Source organism: Artibeus jamaicensis, unplaced genomic scaffold (genome assembly GCF_021234435.1).
Source record: "Artibeus jamaicensis isolate MK-2021 breed Jamaican fruit bat unplaced genomic scaffold, CSHL_Jam_final contig_467, whole genome shotgun sequence".
Taxonomy (NCBI): Eukaryota; Metazoa; Chordata; class Mammalia; order Chiroptera; family Phyllostomidae; genus Artibeus; species Artibeus jamaicensis.
Window position 1 is genome coordinate 714,069 of NW_026521845.1, and position 25,427 is coordinate 739,495.

The 25,427-nt window shown below is 54.1% G+C and overlaps 1 protein-coding gene across 5 annotated transcripts in view; it reads left to right on the forward strand.

Moving 5' to 3' along the window:
* SIPA1L2 (signal induced proliferation associated 1 like 2) overlaps positions 1 to 25,427 on the forward strand; it is a 186,136-nt gene that overhangs the window by 87,390 nt on the left and 73,319 nt on the right. For all 5 annotated transcript variants that reach the window (XM_037136745.2, XM_037136746.2, XM_053667307.1 and 2 more), the window contains 2 exons: positions 8,475 to 10,208; positions 23,862 to 23,995. In XM_037136745.2, coding sequence (XP_036992640.2) covers positions 8,732 to 10,208; positions 23,862 to 23,995 — 1,611 coding nt within the window. In that variant the 5' untranslated portion in view covers positions 8,475 to 8,731. The remainder of the gene's footprint in view (positions 1 to 8,474; positions 10,209 to 23,861; positions 23,996 to 25,427) is intronic.

Below are 25,427 nucleotides of genomic sequence, written 5' to 3' on the forward strand. Positions count from 1 at the left end.
CGAGAATGCAGGCAGGTATTGGGCAGTGTGGGGGTTTTCCTACTCCATGTGGTAAGAGGAAAGGTGTGGGGTGCTCTGGGGGACCCAATTAAGATAACTTAGCACCAGTGCTAAGATTTGAGAAGAGGCCAATGTGTGAGCTGAGGTATGTCTAAAAACGCCTGTTAGCAAGGTAGGAAGGAGAAGGAGTCTTGGAGAGGGTCTGGGCAGTGGGGCGGCCATGCAAGCCCCGCCCATAAGAAAATGAAGGGCGGGGTGCACAGACCCCATGAGTGGTGCTCCAGCAGCCACTCGGGCACCAAATCGTGGGTGACCCGTGCTACCCTGAGCAAAATGGGGGAACACTGAGGGTTTTCTGATAATCTCAGAAGAATAAGGTGGTGGTTCTGGCTATGGTGGGGACAGTGGAGATAGCCAGGTCTGCGTGGATTTGAGGACCTTCAGGAGGTCAAGTTGACAAGCAGGGATTGGACGTGGACTGTGAGGGGAAGGCAGGCTCAGCCCAGGTGCTGGGCGTGGGTGGCAGGAGATGGCCATTCTCCTGAGCCAGGAAGGAGGATCAGGGGCAAAGGGGGTGGGCAGAGGGTGGAAGCAGTCCTCGCCTGGCAGCTTTGTGCAGGGGGCATCTCTGGGCTTGTGGTGGACTGCGGGGCCAGCCACACAGAGGTGGCACGTGAATCGAGAGCAGAAATACACAAGAAATGCAGGGAATTAAAGAGCAGTATAGCCTACAAGAGGCCCTGAGGGTAAGTGGCATTTGCAGAAGACCAGAAGAGGAGCCAGCAAGGAAACCAGCGAGAATCAGCGATCGCCGTGGCCCTGGCTGGGTAGCTCAGTCACTTGGAGCATCGTCCGTCCTGGTTATGCCAAGATTGCGGGTTTGATCCCCAGTCAGGGCACATACAAGAATCAACCAGTGGTTGTAATAGGTGGGTCGAACGATGCATGGATATTTCTCTCTCCCTCTCTCTCTCTCTCAAATCAATTAAAAAAAAAAAAACTTAGAAAAGAGTCTTGTTCCAGGCCTGTGTCACGATAATGTGTCTACTTGGTGCCCTGGGTCACCTTGGTTTGCTGCCATGTCAGTTTCCATGGCTGGACGCCGGTCAGTCCAGTGCCAACTAAGTGCCAAGCGCGACTGTGGGGGCTTGGGCACAGCAGTGAACGGGGCGCCAGGACCTGCTCTCACGGAGCTCACACCGAACAGACCTCTGATGGGGGCCTTCTCTTCACCTCGGAGTATCATTCACTGGGATGTGGCGTCATAACTCGGGTTCTGGTGCAGTCTGCACCCCCCCCCCCCCGGCGCTTCTTACTAGGGTTCCTGCTCTGCTCGGATGGAAAAATCTTTACGCTCAGGGCATCAGCTCTTGAGGGGACTTTGGAGATTCTTCCAAATAGCAGCGTGGAATACTTTAAAAAAGTGTCTAACACTAATGTGAATACTCCACCAAGGAGAGGTTTTATGTTCCTTCAGAAATGATAGGTGACCCTATGTTATAAAACCCCAAACAGGAGAATTTTTGCTGATTTTCATATTCTGTGCTCCGAAACATTTATCTTTCGTATCACCCCAATGTTTAACTCAGGATAAATGCCTAAGAACTAGTTTTCATGTCTGAATCCACCAAGAGCTTAGAACCCAGCAATATGATTATTATTGAACATCTATATTCATTTATGGCCACTGTCACTGATAATAGGCAGTTTATCAAACTGTCTCAGAGTTAGCAGTCTGCTGTGATAGGAATGTGAGTTAATGGGTCGTTTTACAGTTATTTAGCCATAACATCGCTTAACACCAGGCTGCGTGCGTGTGCCCGACGGGGCAGTTCTCTGTGACGGGCGTCGGGCGGTCAGAGGCCCGGGGTGCGCCCTGCCACCCCTCCCGGCCCGAGACAGCACCTACGGGACAGCTCGTTCCTCCTGCTCCCTGCCCAGTTGTGCACGTTAGCATTGGAGCTGACGGAATGCGGGGGTGACAAATAAGCGTTTTTACGGCGGTTATACTTTATTACAAATCTGCCATATAATTGTAACCATTTTTTTCCTTGAATGGGGCTCCTAATTGGCACCTTTTGTGGTTTTCAATCCATTTGCTACAGCTGCAGTTCTGATCACTGGCTCAATTATAGCTATAATATTGGTCTTAAAGGCTCACTAATGTCTCATGGAAAACTTTGAAAACATTCTATTTAAAGACAATTATGCTTAAGTATCACATTTTCTCCATTTCTGTGCTGGCCTTTAAAAATTACTACCAGGGCCATTAACATGGGAATAGATTATTCTTCCAAGCTTTAAAATTCTTTAATTTTTGTGTGACTTCCCAGCGGGTTGCCGCATGCTCTAACCAGTCCTCACTCAGGGGCGCCCCACACTACCTGTGAGGTCACAGGTTCTCATGTCATGGTTTTTAAAGGTGTCCACGGACTGCTGGTGACAATTTTCAATTTTTACTTGGGACCAGGAGTCATAGAATGTGATGAAATGTAAGAAAAATGAGAAAGCACGAACTTCAGGAAGAAAACTGCAGAAGCCTGCTGGAGATCCGTTTTAGTCAGTAATGGTTCTAAGATGAAGAACTCCGATCTCCGTCCAGCAGACGGTCGATGTCCATGTTGGGGGGTTGCCTTGGAGCGGGGGCGGAGGTGTCCATGCTCCTCGGCGGGCGTCACTGCAGATTGGCCTGTTCTCTTGCCTTTGATTTTTAAAATGTCTCCCACGTGGTTGGAAGTTTTTGTCTTTTATTGAGTGTAAGTGATGTGTAACACTGTACGGGTTCCAAGCACGCGGCATGATGATGCGCTGTGCGCGTGTCCTGTGCAGCTGTCACGGGGAGTCCAGTCAGTCTCCAGCAGCACACGCGGCCGCACTTTTCTGTGACGAGAACGTCGAAGTCCCCCTAACGACTTTCCAATATGCGCGCAGTGTTATTACCCACAGTGACCCTGCTGCGCATCCTACGCCCAGAGCTTCTCATTCCATAAATGGAAGTTTACACCCTTTGACTCCTTTGCTCATTTCCTTTGCTCATAAGTGAGGTTGTGTGGGATTTGTGTTTCCCCCTCTGACGTGTATCACTTAGCATAATGTGGTCTATTCACTCTCTTTATAATAAAGTCCTCAGGAAGGAATTGAATGACCCTTCCATTTCCTTTGATGTTTAGTGTTTTAAACTACAGCAGGTTAGCATTGAGAATTAATTTACTGGTGAAGTTATTAGGCAAATAGAATTTAGCCAGTGGGAGCAGGTGGAAAGGGTGGTGGCTACCTGCACAGGTTGGGAGTCTGTTTCCTTATGTTTTCCTAACATCTCTGGAAATAGCATTTTTGCTGTTTGAGGGAAACTACCGTGGCCTTTTTTTTTTTTTTGAGAACATTGCATTGCCGGTCTAAAACTATCATAGCCAGTGTGTTGAACACCTGTGAGAGTGACGCGGGGATGCCAGGCCACAGGGAGGGAGAACGAGGACCGACAGGCAGCTGTCTGTACAGAGGCGACATCCGGGGCCCCCGGCTCCCGCGGCTTCATCTCCCACTGGGACCTCAGGCGCCCCTCGACCAGGTCCTCTGCTGCTGTGGTTTCCATTTGCCGTCCTGTTGGGGCAGTACCGTTTGTGGGCTCATGTCCACAACTCCGGGGAGCTGGCTGGCGCTCCTAAGGAACAGAGTTCTGCAGACCGTCTGCTGCTCTGCTCGACCCGGAGGCGACAGAGACCGATGGCGGCCGCGGGACTGGCGATTCAGGCCTTGAATGCCCCCTGTTTGTCATCAGGGTTGGGAGCCAGCTGACACCTCTTCCAGGTTCTGGATTATTCCAGAGGCTGTTCAGCTGTCACTTCTGATTTGCACCCCTCCACTGCTGACCTGTCTGCCTGGGTGTGAGCGCTGCCCCCCGTCCCTGCCCAGAGACAGCGCCTACGGGGTGGCTTGTTCCTCTGTCTGCCCCCTGCCCAGTTGTACACGTTAGCATTGGAGCCCATGTCGTTCCCTGTTAACATCTGCGCTCCAAAGACACCGGTTTTGATTCTCTTCTCCCTGTACTATAATATTTTTAAATTGCATATGTTATATCTAATTTATTTTACTTAAAACCAATGTTATCATTGTTTTGAGGTGTTTTCTTTTTACCACAGTATGGAAGGCATAAGTGTTTTAGTAGTATTTCTCAGTGGAAGGTGCTCCCATACCAGTTGTAGTAGTATTAGCGTGTAGTAGTATTCAGGAGTACTTTTGGAAGGAAGGGGCCGCACCTCTGCAGTGTCCTTGTTCAAGGGGGTCGCTCTGGGGAGCGCTCACAGCTGGGACACATTGACGGGTGGGCAGGGGTGGGCAGGGGTGGGGTGACACCAAGCCGTCTGCTGGGCTTCTGTTGAGGTGGCTTTGAATGCTCCGAATCATTAGTGGTGCGTGTATAGCGGGTTAAAGGATGTGTACTGCGGTGTTAGGGCAGGTGCCCCGCCCGGGAGGCGCTGGTTCGGGTGCTGGATGCAGGTGCCGGAACTGTAATTCTCCAGTCACTCATTCAGGGACCAGGTGGTTTGTGCAGCACAGGACAGAGGAGCTGTGCCCATTGGCTCCACTGTCGGAAGTCTTCATTAAACATATTAAATATAAGTTAAATACAAATTAAATTAAATACAGTCTCTGAGCATTATTGGTCTGAACCACTCAGAAATCCAACTTGAACAGAATAAACCCAGAAACGGTCATTAGCAGATTCAAGCAACTGAAAAACTCCATGAGGAGCACCGGCTCCAGGCCCAGAGGAGTCAGAAGCTCAGGATTTCTTTCCCATCCTGGCTCCGTGTCCCGGCCATTGTCCCCATCCTTGGTCACAGCAGCAGGGTGAGCCCCGGCAGCTCCATACTTATGTTCTGTGGAGCACTACAACGGTCCTAGCCCTGGTGTTGGGGTCACCCTTCCTGCAGGGCTCGCCCTGGACTAAGCGTGACCAGAGGAGGCAGCACACTCGTTGGTCAAACCCGAGTCACATGTTAGGGGTGGTGCTAGCTCCACACACGGGAAAGGGTTTTAGCAGTGTGGTTCCCAGGGGGAATTCAGAAGAAAGGGAACTGGATCCCAGACAGGGGACAATCTGTGGCTGTCCAGTAGAACTGCTGTTCTAATCACCCAGAAAATATTTAAAAATTATGTATTCTCTGATGGTTTCCTTGGGAAAAGATTTGGAGTGCTCTGAGTGTGCTATGGCATTTATGTTTCTTGGCAAGCCTAAAAATAAAACTCAGCATTCATTCATCTGTTTTTTAATGACTGTTTTTTTTAAATCATTTCTATTTTTTGACAATCCATTGGTGTTTTTCTATAAGAGGTCTGTGGAGTAAAGGCTTTGTATTGTTATATTGTCCGTTGAACAGTGATAAAGTTAGCAACGTCAAGGGAGGTAGAAGCTCAGAGGGTAGCTGTTCACACACGAGGGTGAGCCCAGTGACCCTGTGACACCATGGTTGGTTTCCCAGAATTGCTCAGTGTGTGTGTTGTCCTTGCCAACCCCGGTTCCACCTTTCTGTGCTTGGTCCCTCTACTGGCAGCGGCTTCGACCCAGCGCTTCCTGTGGGAAGTAGAGGACTGGCTGGTGCTGCGGGACCTGCTGGTCGGCTCAGCTCTGGCAGCGGACGGTTGGGCCGGGGGCGGGCAGAGTCTTGACTGTGCTCGCACCCGGCCACCCGCCTGCTTCGGCCTGTGCTGTGGGACTGGTGGTGCTTGCAGTGGGCACCATGGGGAGGGACGGGTGGGAAGGGCGCTCTGTCCTGAATGGCTTACGTAGTGGTTGGTCTGTCAGATAGGGGGACGGAGGACTTTCAGAGTCCTGGTTCAGGGAGCTCTCTGCCTTTCACGCGTGTGTGCCATTTTTTACCTGGGCACTGACTGCCCATTGTGGTGTTTGTGGTGGTGATGTGTCTCTTTAAAATTTCTCTTCTTGGTCAGTTTGGGGAACTTGTGTTTTGCAGAAAATGGTAGTTTCTGTGTGTCTTCACCTGGGTCACCCTGGAGTGGCTTGTGGTGTGATTCCTTCAGAGTTACACAGGTGGCCCTCGAACAGCCCGGGTTTGCACGTGTGGGTCCCCACCTGCAGACTTTGCCCGGTGCACGCCGGAAGCAGTCCTGATCTGCAGAGGAGGGTCCGTGGCCTGGAGGCCGGCCCTGTGCGTTTCGTGTTGGGCATGACGGACTCGGGGGTCTGTGGGGGCTGGAACCAACTTAAGTTCTGAGGGAGTTAGAAGTTGCAGGTGGATTTTCAACTGTTCATGTTGTTCGAGGAATTATTTCTAAATTATTTCTGGTTAAAATATTTTAATCTCTCCTGTGTACGCGGTCATGCCTCCTCTTTAATAATAATAAAGAATTCTTAGTCTTTATTATTATTATTCTTTCTTTCCCTTTTTTGGGCTTGCAAAGGGAAATACTTTTTAGACCCTTTTTAAAGAAAACCACCTTTCTGATTTGTCTGTCCTAACTCTCCTTTCCCACCGGCACTTCCCCATCCCATTACCTTTGGCTTTCCTCTTTATTTATTCCTTCTCTCCTGGTTTCTTTTGGTACAGTTTGTTGGTCTTTTGAAATTTCTTCACGTACTTAGTTCCTGATTATTTTTCTAGAAACTACATGGTTCAGTAGTTTGGAATTGGGTGCTGGGCAGGGCACGGGTCTTCCATCTGTAACAGGATACTTACCAGTTAACAGTATGCAGCTGGAAATGAGTATCGTGTTGCTGCCCGTGCAGAATTCACACAGCGCTCTGCTAACCTTCAGGAGTCGGTCATCCTTCAGCCTCCAGATGTTCCGGGTGTTCTGTAAGCGGCACTCACCAGTAGAACTCACGGACTATGTAGAAGTCCAGTGCAGGAAGTCAAACACCGTTTCAGCAGAGAGATGTCGGGCGAGGAGTTGTATTCACATCTCATTCGTCACCTTTGTACTTTCCAGGAAGGGATTTGATAGTGACCTAAATTGCATGGGAAATCACTGTGATTCAGAAGCATCGTGAGCCTTCTGTGATTCAGAGGCACCCGCGGTCCTTCCCAGCCCAGTCGCTCTCAGTGCAGTAGGTCATCTCCTCCCTTTCTGAGAGCCAGTGGCAGACTCTGGTCTGTTCTGTGCAGGGGAACATATGACTGTGTCCCTGCTCTGTTCGCCCCGCCCCAAACTGTCATCCTGTCCCCTCAGTTAGGACGCTGCCCTGGGAACAGAGAGTGTGTTGTCATGCCCAGCCTGGTGTAGCTCCGGTGGGGGGAGCGAGCTGCCACCAGGAGAAACCCCTGCTCGTCAGAGACACGACCTCGTGTTCCCTCAAAGCCGTTAAGGGTCCACTGGAAAGAGGTCTTACGCTTGATGAGCTGGTTGGGATTTTGACATTTTCTAACTGAATTGCTATCATTTTTTATGCTTTGGGGGAAACTCGGGGAGATCAGTGGTATTACACCCTCATCATTATTTTCAGAAGGAGTAGAGTTGTGTTTTCATTCTTACACCAACAAGTAAGGTTCCCAGGCCCCCATGAGTTGGGGAAATGTATAATGGAAAATATTTTTGTCTCGTTAATTATGAATAAATTGAAAGAATTATTTGTAAGTAAATAGAAGAGTTGATGAGGCCTGGTTTCTGCCACCCTGGGAGGCAGAGTGTGGTGTTTAAACTCCGCCGTTATTGGGTCCTGCGCATGTGTCGTGTTGGGAGAGGCGCAGTTGTACTCGTTCAGACACCAAATTCGTAAGGACCCTTGCTCACTTTAGGGGGAATCTCTGTGAGTTTAGTTCAGGCGAGCATTCTGCAGACTCGTTTGTTAACACCTGTTATTGGCCACTTTGCTGATGGACATTCCGAGTTTAACTACTTACAAAGAAAACATGGTGATACTCGAGCAGTTACTACTCAAGCAGTTGCACACCCATCGCATCACTGTTGAACTAGGTCCAGTGTTGCTTGGCTGCCTCGTTTAAGCCAGGCCACGTTAGTAGACACCGTGACACTGAGAAGGAAGGCATAGTTCCCGGCTTAGTGGAGCTTGAAGTCGGCAGGGAAGGAGACTGCTGGGAAAACCAGAAATTTAGAGGAGGCGTGGACATGGGGCCGTGGGACACAGGGAGGCGTGGACATGGGGCCGTGGGACACGGGGAGGCGTGGGCGCGGGGCCGGGGGACACGGGGAGCACGCTGCTCAGAGGCGGCTGCGGGTGGCAGGCGTGCATGCTGGGCAGGGCTCTGGGAGGGGCGCCTGGCCTGTGTGTTGGGAAGCCCCCCCCCCTGCCGAGCAGAGCAGCTAGGGGAGCATTCGTGCAGGAGGAGCAGATGGAGCAGCGGTGCAGGGACCCAAAACTTCACGATGTTGGGGGACCAGGAGTGGCAGGAGGGGGGAGGAGGACAGGTCGGAAACCATCAGCAGAATGTGCTGAACTTGAGCTGTAATCATTGTTAATGGCTATTTTCTGTTTTGTTTCTTTTTAAATTCAGGTGAAAGAAGTACTCATGGCCAGATGTTGTAAGGAATTCTTCTGAAAAGGACGGAGGTGTACGAATTATTACAACTGAGACGCAAGTTGGTTTTGGGTGGGCCACACTGAGGATGCTGTTTGCTTTTGATTAACGAAAGAAAATACAACTGTAGAAGAAGCCTTTATATCTTCACTTAATATTGTGTTGTAACTAACAATGTAACTGGATTTACATCAGTCTTCCAGCCGAGAGCGGGGCTCTTAACCTTGGTAGACATGAGCGACCCGAGGCAGTCGCAAGAGGACAAGCACAAGCTCGGTAGGGCCTCTTCAAAGTTCAAGGACCCTCCCAGAATCATGCAGTCTGATGATTATTTTGCTCGAAAATTCAAAGCCATTAATGGCAGCATGGGACCTGCCACTTCTTTAAATGCCTCCAGTTCCAGCGAGAGTGCTGGTCCGGCTAATGGTACCCCAGCCGTGCCCAAGATGGGGGTGAGAGCCAGGGTGTCTGAGTGGCCTCCTAAAAAGGACTGCTCCAAGGAGCTGGCCTGCAAGGGGTTGTGGGAAAGCCGGTCCCAGACCAGTTACGACAGCATGACGTCCCTCATGCACAATGGGCAGAATGGCCAGAGCGACAGTCAGCTGGAGGAGCAGCTTGATCTGGACTTCATGGAGGCAAAGTACACGCTCGGAGACATCTTCGTTCACTCTCCTCAAAGAGGACTTCACCCCATACGACAGAGAAGCAATAGCGACGTCACCATCAGCGACATCGACGCCGAAGACGTCTTAGACCAGCATGCCGTGAACCCCAACACCGGGGCCGCCCTGCACCGCGAGTACGGGAGCACGTCCTCCATCGACCGGCAGGGCCTGTCCGGCGAGAACTTCTTTGCGATGCTCCGAGGGTACCGAGTAGAGAACTACGACCACAAGGCCATGGCGCCTGTCGGGTTCCCGGAGCTTTTCGCCTGTGACCCCGCCGTCTCGCCCAGCCTGCACGCAGCAGCACAGATTTCCCGAGGAGAGTTTGTGCGCCTCTCAGGACTAGGTTACATGGACAGCGCCCTCCTCCTGGGGAGAGACAGGGACAAGCCTTTGAAACGGAGGTTAAAGTCGGAGTCGGTAGAGACGTCCCTTTTCCGCAAGCTGCGAACTGTCAAAAGCGAACACGAGACTTTCAAGTTCACGTCTGATCTGGAAGACGGTCGTCTCGAGCGGGGCATCCGCCCTTGGAATTGTCAGCGATGTTTTGCACATTACGACGTCCAGAGCATTTTGTTCAACATCAACGAAGCCATGGCCACGCGGGCTAACGTGGGGAAGAGGAAGAACATGACCACCGGGGCCTCTGCCGCATCCCAGACTCAGATGCCAGCGGGCCAGACGGGCGCCTGCGAGTCCCCCCTGGGGAGCAAGGAGGACCTGAACTCCAAAGAGAACCTGGATGCTGACGAGGGCGACGGGAAAAGTAACGACCTCGTCCTGAGCTGCCCCTACTTCAGAAACGAGATCGGCGGGGAGGGGGACAGGAGGATCGCACTGTCGAGGGCCAACGCCTCGTCTTTCTCTGCCGGGGAAGGCTGCTCCTTCGAGTCGTCCCTCAGCTCCCACTGCACGAACGCGGGCGTGTCGGTCTTGGAAGTGCCCAGAGAGAACCAGCCCATTCACAGGGAGAAGGTGAAGCGCTACATCATCGAGCACATCGACCTGGGGGCCTACTACTACCGCAAGTTCTTCTACGGGAAAGGTAGGGGGCCCTGCCTGCGCCTGCGTGCCTGTGTCCCGGCGAGAATTCTTCTGGGCCAGTTCTAAGTGCTGTCTGGCGACACAGCACCTTCCTCCTCATGTCCGAGGCCACCGTCCCTGGGGCTGGTTCTCTGCGGTGGTCCCTCTGTCACTGGAGACCAATTCCTTCTTTAGAAACCCCCAGTTCCGACTTCCTGCCTTTGCGGGTTTGCAGTCCCCAGTGTGGAAATGCCTCGTTCCTTTCTTTCTGTCAGCCAGTTCGTGAGCGTCGCCTGGTGCCAGCTGATGTAGGTTTGCGCTGGTGAACTTGACCCCTGTCTAGTTCCTCTGAATAGTCTCACACTGTTTACAGCGGATAGGTCTGTGGGGTTTTCCCCCAGTCTTCCTCTACTGCTCCCTGCACCGTTGCATCATCTTTCCAATTGTAGGTCTTCACAGCTCCCCCTGCTTTGTTGTGTGTGTCACAGTGTTGAATAAACCTTTGTTGAGAGGGTGTATCATTAGCACAATAGACATAGTTCGTTGTCTTCCAGTTCTGTTATACATGGGCTTGAAGGTTAAGATACAAGTAAGTCTTCAGTGTGATCTGAGAATTTTCTAATCATTTGTAAAATAAACTAGGTTTAGTTTTACTTATATTTCCAGGCTGGAAGGATGCATTTCTCAGAAGTCATGTAGTTACAGCCTCACAGTGTAGCTTACGTCCTTTAAATGAGTGTCCTCGGTTACCCCAGGGCCATCGAACGCGCTGTGTGCGCGGGGCCTGCAGAGACAGAGGTGCCACCGCCACCCGCGTGTCCGTGCCACTGCGAGACCACAGCACTCAGGGCAGCTTCCGGTGCCTTTTGGGGGTTGCACCTTGCTTCTTTTGCCCCTTCTTCACAGAACAGCATGCTTTTCATGGCTGTACTTTTCTGTCTCAGCCCCGCTTCCACCCGCCCGGGTCAGCCATGGAGCACCTGAGGTGGCCGATGGGAACCCACCTGCCTCAGGGTGTCCCCACCTCCTGTGCCTACATCGGGAAACTCCCTGGCATGAGTGTGGAAAACACCACTCCCGCGTGGTCTCCAGGGGGGAGTCAGTTATTTTTGGAAAGGGAGATCATGGCGAGAAACAGGCCTCCCAGTTAAGGACTGTTTTGCTTTTGTTTTTGTTCTTTAATTGATGAGGCCACGGCTGTCAGTGCTAGCAGTAAAACTGCCTCTTAGGGTCGTTATGCCCTGAAGTCTCAGGCGGCGGGCCACGCTGGCTGGCTGAGCTTCGTAGTTGGCGATTTCCCATTAAATCTCAGAACTTAAAACACACGTGCTTCTGTGCGTGTGCGTGCTCTTCACACAGATATGCACTGCCAGCGTCTCCTCTCTTGCGTGTCGTGTGTTGCATGTGCGCGCGGGTGCCCATGGGATGGAAAGCGGGCTGTGTGCCGCACCCAGGCTTACACCACTCGATCCTGGACGTCCTTAGGGCCTGTCTCGTGGGGTGACTTCTGGTTGGTTGTGGGATTCTGTTAGTTCTCTTCCTGGTGGTTTTAAAGAACTGTCTGTGAGTGGTTTGTTTATTCCACGTTTTCTGATTTGCTGCGTGGGGTTTCCCAGGGTGCAGAAACCACATCATCAGATGTGTGCCATTGGAACGCAAAATAGCAGAGTGCTCTGCACAGGAGCCTGAGGGCAGACAGACCGGCTGTGGGCGAGTTGGGCTGGGATGCAGACCTGTGACCCTGCAGGGGCACTGGCTCGCTCTGTGGGTCCATGCATGGCTCGGGCAGCTGAACTAGGCTTTTCGCAAGGCCTGCACAGTGCGGTGGGATGAGGCAGCCACCCCTGAAGTCGCTTTGTCATCCGAGTTCTCCGACTCAGGGACTCCCTTCCGTGCAGGGGAAGGTGCTGTGGTGCCAGCTGATGGGACCGGGCAGGATGTAGTGGCCAGCAGGAGGCGAGGCTGCTGAGCCCCAGCCCTTCCCCTCTGCTCTCCCCTGCAGCCGGAACTGTGCCTGCTGCCTCCTATGTTTAGCTCTCCCTGTGGGCCTGTGTGACAGTGAAATGAAGTCAGCTCTGATGGCGTCCACCCCCTGTGCCCACTGGTCTCTCTGCAGAGCCCCAAGGACTGCCGGCAGAGGCGACCGCCCAGACCCCCGAGGTCAGGCGGCCGAGGCCGGCGGTGTGGGTGTGGAGGCAGCACCCCTTGATTTGCAAACACAGCACGAGTTGCAGGAGCATCACTGGCTTCGGAGCAGAGGCCCTGGGCAGACCGGGCCAGGTGGGTGTTTGTGCAGGAAGCTTTCTCTCTCCCCGCTTCTCTTTTCCCTTTACTCTGCCTTTCTCTTTGGAAGGAGGTGTTCATGACTCTTTCGAAACTTCCAGAGTGCCTTGTGCTTTGTGTGGAGCTCCATTTTCAAGAGCATTCAGTGGCATCCACGCGCTGGGAAAGGTGTGAAGTGCAGAACTGTGGTAACGTGCTTCCCTCTTTTACAGGGTAACTAGCCTGAAACATCGGTTCTTCCTGGCGTGGTGTGTCCCAGTGACACACAGTCACCGAAGGGCTTTGTACCAACTTCCGAAGGGTGTGTGCGGGGCCGTGGCTCGCCACGGAAACCGAGTGGCAGTGTCACTTGCCCAGGCAGGCTCACTGGCAGCCCTCAGTGAAGCAGGTTGCAGGGGGCGGGGGCCGTGTGAGCACAGCGGGAACATGGCACTCCTCCCTCCAGCTGGCCGTGACCGTGACCGTGAGAGAAGTGGTGCTCTCTGCCCCACTGCCGTTTCCCTGATGGAACTCCAGGTGAACCCGCAAGTTCTCCTCTGAGCTTTCCGTTTGGGAGCCGGGCGTGCAAAGGGCCTACCTCAAACAGGCGTTTTGGTGTATGAGTATGTTTGCACAGCCTGTAGTGTCCACTGTCGCGCAGTGGGCCTTGCCTGTCAGACCTTCTCAGCACTCAGAGCCACCTAGAGCTGTTGGGCGGCCTGTGCCCAGCACGGCCGAGCCAGAACCTCACGGGACAGCTCAGAGCGGCGTGGGTTCCCCACTGGGGATGGCGTCTTGTGCTCTCTAGGAAACAGGGCACCCACAGTGATGCGGGGCTCAGCGCCGTTCTGGGCCTCAGGTCAGGCCCCACAGACAAGAGCAGCTCTAGAGGGCGAAGTTAATGATTTTGTGTTAAGAGAGGTCAAGCCAGAGGGAAGGACCAAGGTGGGCCCCGTTGGTGACTTGGGTGCAGTGAACAGCGGCAGATGCATCTCGGCCTTCGGGAGCCTGGTTTGGCGAGAGCCGCTCACCGGTAGAAGGGCATGCGTCTCTTTGTATCGGGGGCAGATGTACTAAAATCCACAATGTGTTCCTCTTCTGCTGAGAATTTTTAAACGGCATGTAACTAGTATATGATTGTGATCAGCAATGAGCGTAAAGAAGCAAGAACAGAAAATTCCCACAACCCCTGAGCGAACAGCCTCGTCTTCATCCTCACAGGCTCTTTCTGATGCAGACAGATGCACGTGAGCAGAACCTTGAGCTGCTCTTGCTTTGAAGCGTGTCTGTCCAGGTGATCATCTTCCACGTCATGTGCGGCGCCACATAGGTGTGCCGAGAGCCGGCGATGATCAGTGGTCACGCCGTGCCCGGGGTGCTCGGGGACATGCCAGGCACTCGCCACCCTCGGTCCTGGCAGAGCAGGGGAAGCCTGTCACCGTGACAGAAGTGCAGTGACGGAGGGAAGTATGTTTCCCACCCTCTCGGATGCAGGACACCTGAAAAACGGCTCTTGTCAGATAGATGAGTGAGCGTTCATTTTAACAAATGAATCTGTGCTTGAAAAGTAAGTTATGAAGGTATTTTAATTTCAAAAAAACGTGAGAGACTGTGAAACTATAAGTCACAGCCTCCCCCTCCTCTACTAGAATGTGGGCAGTGCTGAGGGACACACCCCCAAAGGCTGGGGTCCGAAAGGAGGGGGGCAGCCACAGAGGGCAGTCGGCCAGCACTGCCCCAGCCCGGTGAACAAGGCCAGCATCAGCAGTTGCGGGGCATGTGGGTAGTTTGTCTTCTTGGTTTGAAGGAAATGGCCTCTGTGTGGTCTTCCTGTGTGAACCCAGGACCCCCTGATTAGGGGAGAACCTCATTCTGCAAAATCCCTGATCAGTCCTCCACAGAACTCTCCGGGTTGTCCAAACAAGGGGGGTCTGAGACCCTGGCACCCTGAGGCCCGAACGTCCTATGCAGTCTGGTGGGATCCGGGAGAGAGAGCGGACATTGGGAATCCAACGGAGTAAGGAAATCGAAGGAGGCGTGGGCTGCAGGTGATGATGCTCTGCCACGTCCGGTCTGTTAAGCGAACAACCCTGCCCAAGTGACACTTGTCAGTGATGCATGACACTGACAACCAGGAGGCCAGGTGCAGGGTGTGGAGAAACTCGGCTGTTCAGGAAGCTTCTCCGTAAATCAAAAACTTTGAAAATAGTTTATTAAGAAAACTTTAATATTAGAAGTTGTCGTCATGTGTTTACGGTGACAATCTCTAAGGAGAAAAATGAATTTATACACAGTTTTTAAAAGTAGAGAGCAACAGAGCCACAGTTTTGTTCCCTGTGAAGCCGTCACTGGGTCCCTGTGAGTCTCCGACTGCCGCGTTCAGGGAGTAGAGCTGACGCGCTGGCCTCACACCGTCCTCCTGTGTGTGTCCGCCTCGCACTTTCCTTGAGGGGCAGGGCGGTTGGGAAGCTTTGGAGTTTGCGTGCTTCTCTCTCATGAAAATGCACAGATCCCCCTGGAATTCCCCCTGAAACCCGCAGGCTGAGACGGGGCCATGAGGAGCTCCTCGGGAAGCCCTTGGTCCTCCAGCTCCCCAGGGTCCGGGGACCTCTCTGTCTCTGAGGGAGGCCCGATGCCTCACTCATTTCTTACTGGGATTTTCTGTCAACAGACCCAAGAACAGAAGTAGGAATCCTTTAGAACCCTCTGCGGAGGAGACGGATTGGTCTTGCAGGGCAGACTGCGGAGCGCGCTTGAAAAGGCAGCCTTGCTCCCCAGTCCCCTGCCCGCCGCCTGTGCTTCGGGGCCTGTGTCTGGTGCTTCTACGCTCCTGTGATTCCCTTTCTTCTCAGTTTCTTACTGACAGAATTTGCCAGCGAGAACTTTGATGCCTCCTTCCCATCCTAGTTTCACAAGATTTCTGGGATGCAGGCAGGTTGGACTTCTGACTGCTACTTTGGGGGAAGATCGAAACTTTCCAGAAAAGACTCTTCAACTGTTGCGGGGTGGCCTGGGTCTCCCACGGAAGCCGCAGCCACGGCACGGTGTGGGTGCAAGACCGGCCTCTCCAAGGTGCATTTTTGTTTGTGATGCCGCCGGCAGGCACCGCCCCTTCCTGAGTCGGTGCTCTGCCCGCCAGCGTCTCTGGTGCCCCCACAGAGGGAGCTTCTCTGCAGGAGCCACGGCGCCTCCAGGACTTCTTTCCAGAGCCCCCTTTTGGTAGAAATCGAGTTTACTTTTTTTGAAGTACCGTCTTACCCAGTTCTCTGCACTCGCCCTTGCCCTGGTGGTGATCTTCGTTATTAGTACTTTAACTAAGGCGTAGTATTTGTGCACACACCCGCTGGAGGAACAGGTGCACAGAAGGGAGTCTTCCGGACTCTGTGCAGCAGCCCACTCGCCTTCCTTGACACCAGCTGGCCGCTCTGTGGCTGGGGACCGCCCTGCTGCCCACGGGCAGGGCCTCCACCACCCTCGTGGTGGTCGGAGGCCTGTGACTGGCCGGTGAGGTGGCCTCACTTTAGGTGACGCACACAGAGGGCCCTGACGTCGGCCTCTTGGGTTCACACCCCAGCGCAGTCGGGGCCAAGCCCCGGGACTTCTCTGTGCCCCAGTCCATCATCTACACACACAGTCGTGATAGGACACCTCCCATGAGGGGCTCGGGACAGCCAGTGCCTGTCACAGGGCCTGCGGCCTCTGCTCCCCGACGTGGTTCTCGTGTAAACCTGCGAGACTCGGCTCTCCAGAGGCACGCTGTCCACACCGCCGGTCCAGCATCCGAAGGGGCGCACTTTGTTTCAATGGTTGAAAGATGGAAAGAGACAGAAGCAGAGGGAACCATATGGCAGGTGGGCCTGGGGAAGGGCGCCCCATGCCAGACACGGTCACTTCGGTCTCGCCAGTGGGACAGCTGGCAGCGGTGCACCTTACGTGCCCGGTGAACCCCGCCGCTGGGCGTGCCCGGGGGGGCGCTTTCGATTTCATGCCTGGTGGCTTCTTTTTTTTTTCCTTCTGGTTTTATACACTCAGTGAAGAAAATTAATAGGGCGTTGGACACTATTAAATTCATTCGGGTGAGCTGAGCACCGCCCAACAATAGTACTATTCTAAGACACAAATTCCTCCCTGAGCGGACATAATCGCCTCAGTCTCCACCCCCCCGCCCGGCCAGTCTCGCCTCCGCAGACAGAGCTCCCATTGAAGTCCGGGCTCTCAGCAGGGGGGCTGCCCAGCTGCGCACGACGGCCAGCCGGGCGGGTTTCCGCCGTGTCCATTCCGTGTGGCCGGTGGCGGGAGGCTCCCGGCTGGCTCTCTGGCCCGTCTGCCGTGATGGGAGGGTCGTGATTCCTGCTCACTGCAGCATTTTAGGAACTTGCACCGGCCCGCGGGCTCTAGGGTCCAAGCTCCCAGGAAGAGGCATGAAGGCGGATATTCCCAGGCAGTTGGGTGTGGCAGTTCACTGAGGAGACTTCCTTGCACTTTGCTACTGGCGACTAAGTTGGCAGTCAGCTTACTCAGGGCGCCCGGAGACAGCAGCACCCGCCTCCCGAGTCTTCATAGATTCCCACGTCGATTCCATGTTCGTCCCCCTAAAGCAACGAGGTGGACGCTGGACGGCCACCCCCGGCTTTTCTGCTCTGAGCCCCTTCTCGCTCTCCCAGTGCTCCTGCTCCATCCCGTTCTGGTGGCTGAGAACACTGAAATGGGGGGATTGTTAAAGGAGCCCTGTGGTACTGCCTTCCTTCTGCAGTCTGTCTCTTCTTATTCAGGGGTTCTTAAAATTGTTCTCTGAAGATACAGTCTGTATGTTCAGGACAGACTTGTTCTCTCATCTCCCAGTGTTCAGTTCGCTGTTCACGAACTGCTTTGTGTAACTCAGGCCTTGACTTGAACTTGTCACTCCCGAGATGCTTTACATGAGGGTTCGAGAGGCAGAGCAACCCTGTCACACCAAACTGGCACCAGGAGCAGGTCACTTCACCGCCCAGCGTTAGTGTTCTGGTCTGTAAGGTGGGGACAGTAGCAGTGGCTCCCCGTAGGCCGGGCCGTGACGGTGAACTGGTGTCAGGTGTGCGAACTATCGTTATGTTCACTGCAGTGCCGCAGGGTTTTCAGACTTTGCCGACGTTCTGGTTAGAGTTGGCCAGAGGAGCCTGCACACAGCAGACATGCATCGTTCTCCCCGAGGCGGTCCGTTCGGTGCTTCGGGCTGTGAAGCACCCGCACGGAGTTGAGGTTTCTCCAGGGCATCTCCTGACTCAGGGTTACCAGCTGCAAAAGTGCGTCCTGTTGTGTCAGTCGTTCCTTCACTGTCCTTGCTCACTTTTTCTGTGTGACCCCCGAGGGCCGTGGGCAGGGATGCGGCTTACAACACAGACTCCCAGTTGCTGGAAGGAGAGGAGAAAGACGATGCCTCCCAGGCAGGAATTTAGACAGCAGCACGTGCGGCATGGGTGGGACCCAGATGGGCAGTGAGCAGACGGTTAAATGCTCAACTCGCTATGGAAAAAACAGCGAACCTTGAAACTGCGTCTTGTGGGAAACCAGCAGGAAAGCTGCTGCTGTGCATGTGACCTGAGCTACGGTCTCTGCGCCACGGAGCCACCGCCGGGCTTCCGTGCGCTTGTCCCCACCTGAGGCGCTCCCACCTGGGACAGGCGAGGAAAGGCAGGGCTGCGGTGCTTCCCTTTGTGCCTCTGCCCATAGGAGGCCCTGCAGAGGTGTGATCCTCACCTCTTCGGTTCGCCACCGACGAACCTGCTCAGCCTCCCTTCCATCTTACATCAGGACTGGGAGCCAGCCCCGGGCCAAGGTCCCGTGGAGCCTTTTTCCCTCTTCCCAGTTGGAGTTGTTGCTCCTTCTCTACAGAGCAGCCGGAGGCGGCGCAGAACCTCGCTCCCTGCACCGCAGCCTTGTGGACGGTTTTTTCTCTTGCCCTCCTCTATTGTGCGCCAGGGAGACTGTCGTTCAGTCTTCCCACAGCTCCTGTTCTGCCAAGGGAGAAGTTGATGGCATTCGCCCTTAAATCAGTTTTATGGAAACCGTGTACTCGGGTAACAGCAGGCTTGGGCGTGGCGGGAGCTCCTTGTCCTCCTCCATCCACTGCTGTGTGGACGGACGGCTCTCCAGTGCAGATGGACAGGCTGAGCTGTCCTGCGGGGGGCCCCGCTGTATCACTTGAAAAAGTCCCCTTGGCTCCCTGCTGGAGGCTCAGGCAGGGGTGGGGGGCACCCCATTCTTACCTTTGTGAAAGCTAGAGGGCAGGTAACCTTAAGCAGCAGAGACCACAGTTCCTTCAGAAGCAAGTCCGGGTAGCGTGCTGTTTTCTAGTGAGGCTGGAGGCAGGGAAGGGTCCTTAGGCAATCCCGCCGGGCCGCAGGGCTGGCAGGTCGAGAGGTGCGGCGCCTGCAAGCAGCAGACTCTCGTCCGCACGTGTGTGCCTGGGTGAGGCAGCGAGAACACTGACGGATGAGTGCGAGGCGTAAATTGGAGAGGTAGGCATAAAGGAAGGCGTTTCCCCCAATTTTCCTCTGATCTTTGGTCAGAAGGTAATGTACAAATTCTGGGTTCCCCCCAGTTTTTAAAATTGTAGTTCCCAATGGGAAGTGCTCAGTGCAGTGTCACACACGCCACCGCTTTCTTAAAGAGACGACCACGAATGTGACGCAGCCTCTCCAGGTGATTCTGGGCCAGTGCTTTGAGACGAGAAGTGGGGCCTCCTTCCGGCTGACGCTCCACCCACGTTAGACGCTCGGGCTCCGCATCGTGATGCCCCGTAGTGCTGCTTATTCCACAGTCACTCGTTCTTGCTTTTGGTTCAGTTTTTTTTGTCAGTAATAAGCCTTCTTTCAACTATAATGCCTCTCTTGGGTTAATGATGATTAACATATTATTTATATTCCATTTGGGGGGGGTAGGATGCTGAGGTTCAGAAAGGTTGTATAACTGACCCGAAGAGAAGCAGATGAGGCAGATGTAGCAAAGCCCAGATTCACAAACCAATAATCGGGCGTATTAGGGTTTATAGGTGTTTAAGAGTAAGCCAGGTTGGGGCTGTTAGTTAAATGTGGCAAGCTGCAGGCACATGTTATCTCTCCCCCTTTTAGAACACCATGAAAAATGATAATGAAGGAATAAAAAGGGGGGAGGATAAAGCCACCAAGGCAGAGAGAACCAGGGAGAGGCAAGGTGGCCGAGGCCAATGCAAGACGGTGCTGCAGACAGAAGGCTACCCACCCCGCCCTGGCGGTGCCGCAAGGCAGGGACAGGCGTCCGCGGCTGGGCAGCCCACATCAGGGACCTGGGCCTTCTGAAGGAAGGCCAGGCTGCAAAGAGGGGCCTGGGTCAGTGTTTGAGAAGGCCGACCCTTCCCGCCAGTGTCCCTCCTGTGTCCCACCCAGGCGCGCAACTAGAAGTGTGTTCAGGAGAAGCTGAGCAACAGCGCAGCTGGGTGCAGGATGAGGGCACTTGTTCCCTGGCGCCTGGAGACCGTGTTCCCTGTTCTGTCATTCGGGCTACACGCCTCCAGACAGGGAATGGAAGACCCGCCCCTGTGGACACAGACCCGCCTTTACCGACAGCGACTGCTCCCCCGTAAAAAGGCTGAGTCTGTCCGAATCTGATGTGAGGTAGGCTTTAAAGCAAGACGGATCACTACAGATAAAGAGTCACACATAAAAAAGGTCAGTTCTAAAAAGGTACCATTTACATTGTTGTGAACTATCAAGTACCTGGAACCAAATCTAAAGAAAGGAGTGAACGCTCCCTCCCTACACAGAGCTGCCCTCATCACCGAGAGCAGCTGACACCGGACTTAATTGGGGTTGTGCCTCAGTCCTGGGGAGGACGCGCGGTGTGCAGAGGAACTCAGACTCGTTTGGTGGGGACGGAGTGAAGAGGAAGAAGGGTGAGCAGGGGCTGCTGTTTTCCTGAGCTAAGCGGCAGAGTCTGGTGCTTCAGAGCTATGAACGTGTATCTCTGTGTTACAGTGGAGTCGGTGGCTGTGTGGCATCTGCTGTGACTGCCACGTGGCATTTCTCTGCTCGGTTCTTGATTCGATGCTGGATCATCGCAGTCCTTGCAGCTGCCTCGCACGCACTTCTGTCACAGGATTTGGAATGCGCAACTCTTGTCTGTTTCCTGCACTGGCACCTCCACGGGACTGAAGCTTTTCAAGCAGACATGATGTTTTGTTTGATGTTACGCCCTCGGTGTTTGTCACTCTCTAGCACATAGATGAGACATATCCCACGCTCAGTATTTGAATGAATGACGAAGTGTTTGTAGTAGGCCGAATACTGGCCCTGGGGGGGGAGTCTCAGTCCTAATATCTGGAACCTGTGTGCCTTACTTTGTATAGCAAAAGTGACTTTGCCGACGTGATTTAAGTTAAGGATCTTGAGAGGGGAGATTATGCTGGATCATCTGGGTGGGATCGAAATGCAACCTTAAGCATCCAGGTAAGAGGTAGACAGATGGAGATTGGATGTAGAAGAATGAGGAATGGCCTGTGAAGCAAAGCCTCGGGCTTGGCTTTGAGGACAGGAAGGGGCACCAGGAGCCAAGGAATTGAAGGGATGAAGCCCAACAAGCTGAAGGCAAGGAAACGGATTCTACCCCGGAGCCTCCCAAGGAAGCACAGCCCTGCGAGCACCTTGCTGTCGGCCCATTGAAACTGACTTCGGACTCCCAGCCTCCCGAGCTGCAAGGCAACACATGGGTATTGCTTTAAGCCCCCAGTTTGTGGTAATCTGTTATAGCAGCATTAGGTAACTACGGCCACATGTGACTTCTAATAGGTGTGCAAGTTCTCAGTGTTGTAAATATTTCAAGAAAGCACATTGCCCCATCGCTGAGGGCGGTGCCGGCTCCACTCCCGGGCCCCAAGGCCTCTCAGCCTGTCTTCTCCACTTCCCTGCATAAAACGTCTCCTTGTTCTAAGTTTGCTCCAAGGCGGTTACTTCTGAGCAGTAGCAAGGGAGCCTATTTTAGGTCCGTAATTCAAGAACAATTTAGTAAGCACCTGTCATGTGTTAGACACCAGAACACCAGGCTGTGGGGTATCAGAGCCGGAGGGCTCAGCCTGGCCTGGGGTGGTGGGGTGCGCGTTTCAGTGAGGCTCAGTGAGTGAGAGCCGTTGGGTGGAAATGGTGTTTGCATCCAGTGCTAAACGATAAGAATGTCTGGGGAAGACAAGTGAAAGGAGGGCCAGTCAGGGGGCTGAGTGCCTGCCAGTCAGGAGACTGAGGAGAGGAAGATCAGCCACCCACACAGTAAGGTTTTTAGTTGTCAGATATCAAAATTACGACTTGATTCACTTAATGTGGGCTCTCAGCTTTTATCATCAGAAGCGGTTTTGTTTATTCACTCTCCTTTCTTCAAAATAATTGGAAGCTTTTTTGACTTATGTCTCGGGACTTACCACGTGCCTGAGCATTTTTGCCGCTACCTCCTTGGAGTGGGCTCTGTGAAGGCGGCTTTGCCTGCTGACTGGCCCCGGCCAAGCCCCCGTGTGCTCTCTGGGCGCTCCCCTTAACGCGTCTGGCCTCTGATGAATAACTGCCGGAGGTGAACAACGAAGTTCTTGTCAGGGTGGTTACTAACTGCAGCTAGGAAAGTTCTAAACTGATGAGTTTGAGGTTTAAATGTGCGGTTTCCACAGGTCTAGTGTGATAATCTTTGTGATTCTGATCGTCACTGTGCCCACTTGGAGAAACCATGAAATGATAATGAGCCCAGTAGTCAGACAAAGACGGTTAATGTTGAGTCTCTGTTTTCATTGCGTGTTTTTTAACTCTTGGTTACAGCCACAGACAACTGCCTCCGGGTCAGCTGTCCTCGGTCATGGGACTTCTTTGTACACTCAGTTTCACCAGAGCTGTTCGCACCTGACCAGTTAGCCTGGCTGCTCTCAGTACGCAGTGGGCCTGCGGACGGGCCGCCCAGGTCCTGCTCAGTACCTCGCCTCTCGGCCCCTGCAGCCCTGCCCGGCCCTACGGGCAGTCTTGTCAGCCTTAACCTCCCCCGGTGGCCGCAAGTGGAGCAGTGACCACCTGCCTTTCAGGACCAGTGTCCCTTAGTGGCTTTGGATGAAGCTCGCTGTCTGGCATGCAGTGCCTTTCCTTTCGTTGAACCGCCTTCTGTTTTCTGAGTGACGTTTCTTGTTCCTTCAGGAATTATTGTGGCAGAAAACGCTCACATAACGCAACACCTTTGGAATACCTGTGGCCTTCTTCAGACTTATAAATGTTTGATATATTGTGTTTCTTTTTAACTAAAAACTGTGAGTCAGGAAGGACCGGCCAGAACCAGTTAGGTGACAATCGAGAGGGTAAGTGTGGTTTTGGATGCACAGTGAAAAAAATGATGTGGTAAGCATGCACCTCGGAGAACTGACCTGGTGGTGGGCCATTGAGAAATGAATGAACACCCCCTGGGGGTGTGCTTCCCACGTCTCGGGTGGGGGTGGGGGTGGCTGGCCAACAGTGGGTCGTTACACCCTCCGTTTGTGCGGCTCAGACCACATCTGACTGATCTGTTGGGGTCCGTTCGGAAGACAACACTTAGAAAGTCTGGCCTGGTGAAGCGTTTTTCCCTTTCTTTAGTGAGTTCCCACCGTCCAGAGAGGCTGCTCAGAAAGCAGTGAGCTTCCTTCCTCCCCAGCGTCAGACTCGACCCTGAGCTTCAGCAGTGGGGCTCCTTCCGGGTGGGGTCCCCGTTCGGAAGCACAGGCCTGCTGAACACACGGGTGAGGGACCAGCGACCACATCTTAGGAGGAGTGTCCTCAGGGAGGCCTGATGCTGCAGTGCGGTCGTGTGAGAGAAAAAGTGGTGACAAGATGGGGACCAGGGGATAGCGTTCTCGCAGATAGAGTTTGGCCTCTGCAACTCAGTGACCTTTTCGTATTTTCTCTCTTTGCTAAAATTTTGCTTTAGACTATTAGGGGCTTTAGTAACATCCTAGTGTAAGGGGGATACTTGCCACCCACGGGTCGCCAAGATTGCTCTGGTGTATCTGAGTGGCTGGCGAGGTCGCCCCCAGTGCCCTCACCCGGTCACAGAAGGCGGCCCCCCCAGTTGGAGGGAGCGTTCCACAGTGGTTCCTTGTGCACCTGGGTTCCTCTCTGCAGTTCCTGAGACGCCCGCGATGCTCTCCACGTACTCCCCAAATCTCAGCCCTGGGGCCGGCAGTGGGCAGGGGTCCCGCTGCTCCTGAGGCGTGAAAAGCGGGACGAGGGGAGGGAAGGGAGGAACGGAACAGGACACGTGGAAGCCCGTGGTTTGGAGACGGGAGGCTCGATCAGACTCACGTGGGAGTGGGGTTTCTTCTCGTTTGATGCAAACTGGGAGAGGCCCATCCTGCCCTCCGTCCGCCCTGTCTTTGATACGCCCTGGCTCTGTTCCCTTGCAGAGCACCAGAACTACTTTGGGATAGACGAGAATCTTGGCCCCGTGGCTATCAGCATCCGGAGGGAGAAGGTGGAAGACGCCAAGGAGAAGGAGGGGTCGCAGTACAACTACCGGGTGGCCCTCCGGACGAGCGAGGTAAGGCCGCCTGTGGGCACGTGCGGGCTGAGCCGAGGACATTGCACTTCCGGTTGTTTCAGAGCCGGACCGCCTCTGTCTTTCACTGTTAACTACTGCGACGTTTCAGGTTCCTGAAAGGGCTACACCTTTTTATTCCAAATCAAAAACCTGAAAACCTGTCGTGGATGTCAAGTGGCAGTGATTTCTCTGCCACCTGAACAGATGGAAAGGCCAAGGGTGCGAGGTTTTGGGGGCTGGGGGGGCGAGTGTGAGCTCCACAACTCGTGACTGAATTTATAAACGGGTTTGAAGTCTCACACAGGGTATCAGCGGGTGGCAGGTGGCCAGTGCAGTGGCCCTGTCTGCCCCCACCTCGTTCCCCGAGGACGCAGGTTGGTTTCCTGCTTGTCTTCGAGTGACGAGTGAGACTGTTACACAGGTGGCAGGATGGGACTAGCCACGTGGGTAGAGATGCCGGTTTACAGGAAGAACTGGATCTGGCCGCACTTTGGGTTCTATTCCCGTGACTCTGTTCAGTCCGAGGGATGTATGTTTGGCGAGGGTTCCGGAACGACCGACTAGCACACCAGACAGAGAAGGCAGAGCCCTTTCTCGTCCCCTGCGGTGCTCACGGGCCCGGGCCACGCCGTGCGTCCTGCCCGGTCAAGGGCACTCGGGAGACCCGGGGTCTGTGCTGGACGAGTACGAGACACAGCCCCTGTCCTGAAGTCACATCCTTAAATCACAGAACCATGCCGCCCAGTTCAGGAGCCACAGGCCACGCGTGGCTATTTAAGTCGACAGTAACCGAGTGAAATAAAAAGTCCAGTTCCTCAGTCCTACTAGTCACAGCTCTGGTGTTCAGTGGCCACACGTGGCTGTGGCCCCATAGCAACCAGTACAGGCTGAGAATGTCCTGGCGTGCAGGGCAGTGTGTCACAGGGCACACCGGAGGTGACAGGCGTCCCTGTCACCACGTCGCCACAGCTTCCAGCCGCCCTCCAGGAGTCAGAGGGGGGACTAGACTAGACAAGCCTCTGGATTTGCAGGCCTGGGGTTGCCTCCCTCTCGTCGTGAGCTGAGGCGCGAGTCACAGTGGCGTTCCCTGCCGTCCTGACACGTTTGAGGACATACCCCAATCCCGGGGCAGTCTTTGGTGACAGTTGGCACAGCCCTGAGTCACCTGCCGTGGGTGTCACTGGGCATCCCCGTTCAGCTTCAAGAATGGTCAGCACGGTCAGGTGGACAGAAGGAGAGAAAGGGGCGGGAGCAGAGAAGGCGACGTACAGAAACGGAACAGGGGGAAGAAAAGGGGCGTCTGGGAGGAGAGGGTGACGGCGAGGCCCTGCCGGTCTCGGAGTCGCGGGGGCATCTCTGTGCCCCACAGCTGTGCGGGGCCGCGCCCCTCCTCCTCCTCCAGGCATCCGTCTGGCTCCGTCCCCCCCGCCTG